General features: G+C 36.0%; 1 protein-coding gene across 1 annotated transcript; it reads left to right on the top strand.

Annotated features, from left to right (window-relative positions):
• Positions 1–2,289: 2,289 nt before the first annotated feature.
• Positions 2,290–3,326, top strand: LOC141830607 (thaumatin-like protein). Its single transcript, XM_074718009.1, has one exon. It carries the CDS (start codon positions 2,323–2,325, stop codon positions 3,076–3,078), a length of 756 nt encoding a protein of 251 aa, XP_074574110.1. The 5' UTR covers positions 2,290–2,322; the 3' UTR covers positions 3,079–3,326.
• Positions 3,327–9,541: the final 6,215 nt, after the last annotated feature.

The following is a 9,541-nucleotide window of genomic DNA, read 5'->3' as shown; positions in this document are numbered from 1 at the left end:
ATCTTTGGCACTTATGAACGGGCTGACTCTATTGAGTTCTTCTTTGGTCAACCCACACTGGAGTGTCTGGGTTGCCTCGACGTTGGCTTCAATCTTTCTTTTGGTGGTCACATCCCATTTTTTGCATCACTACGAGAGACCATCGTTGTCAGTCGGGATTGTAAATCAGATTTGTATCATTATCCACATGTCCACCTGAGTCTTGAGGTGGTACTACATTCTACCTTTCTGGTAGATAAAGTCCTTCCCAGAGAATAGAGGTGGTTTGGCAATGTTGTAACCTTCCTGATGGGCCATATGAATCTCACACACAAATAAAAAAAATTGAGATGTATCAAGACTTGGTCTTAGATTAGCAGTGCGGGAGAAATAATAATCTAACAAAATAACGTGAAAACAAAAAATCGAATAAAATTGCTCAATCAGTGGTTGCACTGTGTTCGAGCATCCCTCGCTCTGATACCAATTGTAAGATCATTGGGAGCGCTATAGGGGGTGAATAACGCTTCTTTTGCATTTTCACACTTTTCAATAAACCCCATAAAATTTTGGATATATGAAATAGAGACAGGCTGTGGAAAGAACACAAGTACATAAAGATTTTATTTGATTCATAGTCACAAGCTGCTACTCCAAGGTCCATGATCAAGAATCCATTTTCGATGGGCAATGCACTATATAACTCCCCTCTTACGAAAGGGAGTTAAGCACTTTACAAAAAATAAGATTGGTAACTCGGATACCGACTTAAAAATTCAGAACAGAAAAGTAAAACACAATTATACCGACAGAATGTGTAGGCATTGATGTAGCTCCTCGGATGATGATAACGTTCCAGATGATCTTTCTTCGTGCAGACAGTCGTCGTTAGGTCGCAGATTGATACTTCAAGGGATCACCCTTGAGGCTCTTTTATTGAGTGATCCAGATGCCTGGAATCCTTTCCGGGCACCTCCACGTCCGTCGATCCACTATCGACACTGTTGACTCAGTACTTCCGGGAGCCTCTATGTTGACGTGGGGTTTCAGATCAACTTTGACTCTGCAACGCCTTATCCAGATCGGGGTACTTGGAACCTTTTCGAGCACCTATAAGCTGAGGTATCCCAACCACTAGGACTTTACCACCTCATCTTCGCTGGCCTCGTTCCACTGACGTCCAGTCACTTGGAACTAATTCGAGCATTTGGAAGTCTGGTCGCCTAGAAGTCCAATCACCTAGATCAAGATAAGGACGCCCGGAATACAAAGTTCCAGTCCCTCCTTTCTTGTATTACAAGTTATTGCAACACACAAAAAGTAATAGGAAAGAACATAATTTTTCAAACTGTTTGGTCTTGACTTTGGATTTTCAATGAAACCCTAGGTCAGATCGACGCCTAAGTTCTCCTTACCAGGAACACATTCTCACCCACTCCACTTAGAAGAATTTATCTTGCGTCAACCAAATCTTCCAGATTTGTTGAACTTTTGCTTAGCATCGATCCTCGGTCCCTAGGATTTCTACTGCTAGACATCCAGTCCTCTAGACCCGCCTAGTCTTCCATCTAGTGCACTTGATTCTCCAAGTCTTCTTACATAGTCCTCCTGACTAGAACTCTTTTGTCTAGTCCTCCAAATCACGTCTTCCCACCTAATTCTTTAGATTAGGTCTGTCTAGACTCCAACTAGTTTCATCGCCTAGTGGCAACTAGGATTTTCCTATGTGCCTCAACTCGAGTTTTTCTGTACTACCTGCACACTTAATTTAATTTATCAGATAAACTCACACACTTAATTTGAATCTTTTATCATTATCAAAATGATCATTTGGTATTCCTACACCAACAAAGACAATAGGAGTTGCATGTGGTTGTCGGTATAATATCTCGACATCGTAACAACATCTCAAGAGCGTAGAACGTGTAAACCAATGTTGTACATTAAAGTACGGATAACGATAATACAATTAATTAAACCTTAATTGTCTTAAAAAAAATCCTATAATTCTTTAAAATAATAAATTGATTTTTTATTATTTTTTAAAAATAAATTTTTGTGCAGCTTGTTTGTGCCTGTGCGATGACGAGAACGATCAAAGCCCAAAGCCCATGTTAATCCTCTCTCTCCCCTGCTTGTCGCTAACAAAAAATATATATATAATTCTGTCAGACGTTTTGTTTGTCATGTAGCGCTGCTCAGTTACAAATTTGACCGTGGGAACTCAGCATCATTTAATGGTCATCTCTTTTCGGCTTTCTTCTTCCCTTCTCCTTTTTTCGGACCAGTCAAAGTTAGCGCCGTCGTGAGAAAGAGACGGTCGTGAGGAAGAGAGAAGAGTCCATGGAGATCCGCCTCACAGCACTCTCGTGCTTTATCCTTTCTGTTTTAGTCCTCGTCAATGCCAGCCCGTCATCGGCCGCCTCGATCGCCTTCTACAACAAGTGCCGAGAGACTGTGTGGCCGGGCATCCAACCCAGCGCCGGCAAGCCAGTTCTCGTCCGCGGCGGCTTTCAGCTTCTCCCCAACCAGGCTTATTCCGTCAGTCTCCCCTCCGGCTGGTCTGGCCGCGTCTGGGGCCGCCAAGGCTGCGCCTTCCACCCCGCCAACGGCCGCGGTCGCTGCGCCACCGGCGACTGCGGTGGTTCTCTCTTCTGCAATGGCCTCGGTGGCACGCCGCCCGCCACACTGGCGGAGATCACCCTTGGTGACGGCCGCGCTCAGGACTTCTACGACGTCAGCCTTGTGGACGGCTACAACCTCGGCATGTCAATGACGCCCTTCCGCGGGAGCAGTGGGCGGTGCGGCCGTGCCGGCTGCGTCAGGGATCTGAATGAGGTCTGCCCGGCCGGCCTGGCAGTGCGCGGCGGCAGCGACAACCGTGTAGTCGCCTGCAAGAGCGCTTGCTCCGCCTTCGGGTCCCCGCGGTACTGCTGCACCGGCAGTTTCGGGGGTCCGCAGCAGTGCAAGCCCACGGCTTACTCGAGGTTGTTCAAGGCGGCGTGCCCCCGAGCCTACTCCTACGCCTACGATGACCCAAGCAGCATTCTCACCTGCACCGGCGCCAGCTACCTCATCACTTTCTGCCCTCAGCCGTAGATTACTTTCATAATCAGTTGCTACTTTTGGGAATCCAGGTTTCCAGTTCATAATCAGTTGCTACTTGATAGTAGTACTAGTAGCGTAGTGATTGTCTGGATCTTCAATCTAAAATATTCATCCATTAGAAGAAATGTATTAATCGGTGAACTGCTATCTGCATCTCGTTGATGTTTGGTGATCTGGTCTGACGCCGGTAGGTCTTTACTTGATCATTAGCTTGCACGTGCCTTTCTGCAAAACTCTTCAACAGCCTTTCTGCAAAACTCGCTCGGCTGTTTTAACTTGTTAATCAAACCCTTGCCTTGCTTGGGGTATGTTTTACTATGTTAATCAAACCCTTGCCTTGCTTGGGGTATTTTCTGAATGATTTTTCATTTGATTTTTGTGCCAAAGTTTCAGCATTTCTGAGCTCGGTAAAACTAAGCTACTATGAATTTGTGAAAGACAGGTAATGAAGCACTGGATGTCTAGGGGTGCTTTCATAGAGAAATTGACTGATGGTTCACATAGGAGCAAACTGTGAGTTATAAGGTTATTGAAAAAAAAGTAGGGTAAAAATTTATTGAAAAAAAAGTAGGGTAAAAATTAAAGAGGCATCCTTAACTATTCTTTTCGTAAAAAGGACTTACTTTTTGAAAAAGAAAAGTCACGTTAACTTTATGCATGAAATAAGAAGAGAAATGTCTGCCTCACTTCACATGCAGCTCAAAGCAAAAAAAGCTGGCCACTTACTATTTCGTGGGGTAATGGATCAAACGCCAACACGAGAAAAAAAGAAAAGGGCAAACGTATTGGCTGTCACAGGTCCTATCGGCTATTGCAGGCTGTGGGCAACAATTTCGATGTTCACGTGATCTGCCTACTTTTCTGACAATTGCAGCTGATGATGTTGATTAGAGAGAGAATTCGGCTTTGTGACAAAGGGCGTACAAAGTAACAACAAAAGGCACCAAAATTTGATATTTTTTAAAGGACGTAATTATTTTCAATTAAATTTTTTTAAAAAATTATTTAAATCGAATCGAATTAAATAAAAAATAAAAATTTAATTATTTTATCAAAAATTTCATATAAAAATAATTAATTACCATAAAATTTTTATTTTTTTAAAAAAAAATTATGTCATTAAAAACTAATAATTATCTCCTAAATTTATCTATATATTTTTTAAAAATTTAAAATTTTAATAAAAATTAAAAAAATACAAAAGAAAATTAATTAAAAAATTATAAAATTAAAATAACGTTAAGAAAAATATTTTTTTATTTTTTAAATAGCTAATTACAAAAGATAAAATTAAAAAAAGAACAATGTGATATTGATTTTTGAAAAACAACAGTATAATAGTGTTAATCTTTAGAAATCAACATTAGAGTTCATATCAATTGATACAGACTCATAACCTTTTATAGGAGACTTAAAATCATGATTGCACAACATATATACCTTCTCCACACTAATTTTTTTATTTCATGATAATTTTTAAAAAATCCAAATCTCTTAGGTTCATTAATAGATTTTGATCAAAATTCATTGATGAACTTAACATACTCAGATTGCACTCATTCTGAGTTTTATCTTAGTTATCATCTTGAAGCATTCCAAGTAGTGCTTAGAAGATTTAGAAAGTTTCAGACTTTGTTGTCAATTTCCACGACCCCATAACTTCTTGATTGAAACTCAAAATCATCATTGCACAACATTTATACCTTCTCCACACTTAACTTTTTCATTTCATGATAATTTTTTAGAAATCTAAATCTCATAGTTCCATCAATTGGTTTTAGTTAAAATATATTGATGGACTTATTAGACTCAGATCACATTCATTCTAAGTCCTATAGGTTTATATAGTGCCTCAAGTCCAAGAGTGCCTTTAGTTACTGTTTGAAGACATTTCCGTCATTACTCAAAGGGTTTTTAATCTTTTAGAAAATTGTAGTATTGATCTTTGAATAACAACATCAAAGTGGTGTTGATCTTCCGAAACTAGCACTAGCTTTTCTAAGAAGAATAGAATACTGTGGTGTTGGTCTTTAAGAATAACACTACAGTGGTGTTGATCCTTAATTAAAAACTAGCATCAAAATTTGTATCAATTGGCATGAGATCATAACTTCTTGTAGGAGATTTAGAATCATGATTGTAGAACATCTATATTTTCTTTGCACTCAACTCTTCCATTTCATAGTAATTTTTTAAAAATCTAAATTCCCTAAGTTCATCATTGAATTTTGGTCAAAACTCATTGATGGACTTAGCAGACTCAAATTGCACCCATTCTAAGTCTTGTAGGTTTATATAGTGACCCGAAAGTCCAAGTGTGGCATTAGTTATTAGCTCAAAGCATTCCAAGCAATGCTTAGAATATTTAGAAAGTTTCAGATTTTGAGTCAATTGACACATACTCATAACTTTTTGATTGAGACTCAAAATTATAATTGCACAACATCTATACCTTTTCCACACTCAACTCTTTCATTTCATGATAATTTTTCAAAAATCTAAATCTCATAAGTCCATCAATAAATTTTAATCAAAACCTATTAATGAATTTAACAGACTCAGATTGCACTCATGTCAAGTTTTGTAGATTTATTAAGTGTTTGGAGTCTAAGTGTGCCCTCAGTTACTGTTTGAAGGCATTCTCAATATTTCTTAAAAGGTTTTTAAACTTACAGAAGACTGTAATGTTGGTTTTCGAATAACAACATCATAATGGTGTTGATCTTTCAAAACTAATAGTATAGTATTTTAAGAAATCAATATCAAAGTGATGATTTTTTAACGAAATTAGCACCAAAGTGGTGATAATTTAATCAATACAACACTAAAATAATTTATTTATTTATATTTATTTAATTTTTTATTTCTCTTTTTTAATTGTGTTTCATTTTTTCTCTTATAATTAGTTATTTTTAAAAAATAAAAATATTTTAATGTTTTATTTTTGTTATCGTTCCTTTAATTTTATAATCTTTTTATTAATTTTTATTTTTTTTTTAAATTATAAATTTTAAAAGAAATATGGATAAATTTAGAGGATGATCATGAGATTGATGACTTATTATTTTTTTTTAAAAAAATGAATTTTTAGAATCATCAATGACTTTTGTATAAAGTTTTTTGATAAAATAATCAAGTTTTTATTTTTTTTATTTAGTTCATTTTGATTCGATTCAATTTAATTTAATTTTAATAAAAAAATTATTTGTTTAAATTTAAGACTGAAAAAGCGGGAGAAATATAATTGAAAATAAATACGTCCTTTGAGTAATATCAAACTTTGATGTGCCTTTGAGCATTACTCAACTTTAAATGTGCCTTCAATAAAAAGCTGAAGAAATTAAGACATTTAGTAAAACGATGCACTCGAAGTTTTGAAATTTCTAAAAAAAATGCATTTTAAATTTCTAAAAGACGTATTTAATTTCAAAATTACTAGTCTTTCACCCTTAAATTAAAATAAAAATTAAATTCTTTTATTTAAACCAAATCAAATTCAACTAACCGAATCCAACTAAAAAAAACGACACGGCCGAGGGTAAAAATTTAATTATTTCATCAAGAAATTTTATATAATAGTCGAGGATAATCCTAAAAAGTTCATTTTAAAAAATTATGTCATTACTCACGAGATGATCTCCTAAATTTATTTATATATTTATATATTTTAAATTTTTTATAAAAAATTAAAAATACACTAGAAGATTAATAAAAAAATATAAAATTAAAGTAATGTTAATAAAAAAAGTTTTTAATATCACCATTTTGGTGTTGATTTTTTAAAAGCATCATTTTTCAAAGCATCACCACTTTGGTGTTGATTTTATCAAACCATCATCATCCATAGGATTATATTGAATTTTTAAAAATAGACTGTGCATATCCAGGAAGACCTTGAATTTGAGATTTTAAGGTACGGTGAGACAAAGGATAACTACATAAATTTATAGAACTTAGATTAGATTCCATCAGAGCTGTCTAAAGTCATCAATGAATTTTGCCTGAAACTCATTGATGGATCTAGATGATTTGAAAATTTTGAAACCTAGACATGGAATGGAAGATGAGAGTGTAGAAATGGTAGATATAGTGTGCAACCTTGATTTTGAGTCGTCTATATCAAATTATGAGTTTGCCAATTGACATGCCGATTGAATTTTTGGAAACTAACTATGCATGACTAGGAAGGCCTTGAATCTCAGAATTTAGGGCACATTGAGATTGAGTATTGCTGAAACCTGTAGAACTTGATTGGGTCCCATCAAAGTTGACAATGACCATAAATGGATTTTGTTTGAAACTCATTAATGGACCTAGAAGATTTGAAATTCTGAAACCTAGACATGGAGTGGAAGAGGAAAGTGTAGAGAAGGTATAGATGGTGTACAACTTTGGTTCTAAGCCTCTTATATGAAGTTATGGTTGCTAGTTTTGAAGGATCAGGACTATAATGGTGTTGTTTTATAAAGATCAGTACCACCGTGTTATGTTGTTGGTTTCGAAGAATCAGGATTATAGTGGTGTTGTTTTATAAAAATCACACCACTATGTTGAAGAAATCACAACATAGTACTATTGATTTTGAAGGATTGGGACCATTATGGTGTTGTTTTATACATGTCAACACCATCGTGTTGGAGAAATCACAATACAATGGTGTTCTGATTTTGAAAGATCAGGACCATTGTGGTATTGGTTTTCAAATATCAGCATTAATATATTAAACAAATCACAACATAGTAGTCATGATCCTTCGAAATCAATACCATTGTATTGTAATTTCTCAAACACATTGATTCTGATCTTTGAACAACATCAATAAGTTTTGATTTTTCAAAATTAGCACAACTATGTTGTGATTTGTTCAATATATTGATACTGATATTTAAAAATTAGCACAACATAGTGGTCTTGCTCCTTCGAAATTAGCATCGTTGTGTTCTGATTCCTCCAGCACGATGGTGCTAATATTTATAAAATAGCATCACAATGGTTTTAATCCTTCGAAACTAGCACCAATGCATTGTAATTTCTCTAACACTGTTGTGTTGATCTTTATAAAACAACTCTACAATGGTGGTCTCGATACTTTGAAACCAACACTATTGTGTTGTGATTTCTCTAATACAGTGGTGTTGATCTTTATAAAATAACACTACTATGGTCCTGATCTTTCGAAACCAACACCCATAATTTCATATAGGAGGCCCAAAATCATGGTTGAACACCATCTATACCTTCTCTACACTCTTCTCTTGCACTCCATGTCCAGGTTTTAGAATTCTAAATCTTCTCGGTCTATCAATGAGCTTCAGTCAAAATTCATTAATGATCTTAGCTAGCTTTGATAGAACTCAATCAAAGTCCTGTAGGTTTCTATAATGCTCCTCAATCTTATTGTGCCCTAAAGTCTTAAATTTAAGGTCTTCATAGTCATGCACAATCTATTTTTAAAAATTCAATCGGTGTGCCAATTGACACAGATCCATAACTTCATATAAGAGGCTTAGAATCAGGGATGCATACCATCTATACTTTATCTACGCTCCTCTTTTCCACTTCATATCTAGATTTCAAAATTCTAAATCCTCTAGGTCCATCAATGATTTCAGAAAATCACAAGCATTTGGATTATATCCAAGCGGGGGGCGTCTGTATTAGATATGATGGTGGTGTCATCCGAGTCTTACGAGTATGACCTTAGTTTTTATAGTGTTCTCTCTCCCTGCACTTAAAATAGAATATATGTAATTTAAATGAACTTTAGAATAATTACCTTTCGACCTCTCCATCTTTTGTCTTTTTGCTCCCGTGGCGGTTATTTCTATTGAGAGCAGGCCTACTCTAATACCAATTATAGGATCGGTGTGCACGCTAGAGGGGGTGAATAGTGTGATTCTCATTCATTCGTTCTTTCTTACTAACACAGAGAACTTGCAGCGATATTAAAAAATAAGATAGGGACACGTGGATTTTTACTTGGTTCCTAACCCCTAGGATTAGTACGTCCAAGGCCTATGCACGGGAAGACACTCATCCACTAATGGTCTCCTTTTAAAGCTTTTTCAAAGGTGGAGATGTCACGACCCGGGAGATAGCCGTCCGAAAAATTTCGGCAACACCTCCTCAGTATCACTGACAATTCCCTAAATACAAACATATGTTGGTGCAAGATGCACTAAGATCTTGCCTAGTGTTTCAATGTTTGACAATACACCTAAGTCTGGTCAGTTTGACCAAGGGTTGATCCAAACAGGACTTAATGTTTGGATGTGTGGAAGTGAGCGAGAAGGCCTGGTCGGTTAGACTAGGCAAGGAAAGTCCTGATCTGGTTGATCTAACCATATCCATGAGTGTGCAATTTCTCCTTTCCGAAACACCGTTCCACTCCGGTGTTCTAGGAGGTGTAAGTTGGGAAACTATCCCACACTCTTTTAGGTAATCAATGAACTCG

This window comes from Curcuma longa, chromosome 6, assembly GCF_044706935.1.
Source record: "Curcuma longa cultivar G26 ecotype Majalengka, Jawa Barat chromosome 6, ITB_CL_G26_1.1, whole genome shotgun sequence".
Lineage (NCBI taxonomy): Eukaryota > Viridiplantae > Streptophyta > Magnoliopsida > Zingiberales > Zingiberaceae > Curcuma > Curcuma longa.
The sequence above is the reverse complement of the archived record's forward strand: the minus strand, read 5'-3'. Positions and strand labels throughout refer to the sequence as shown.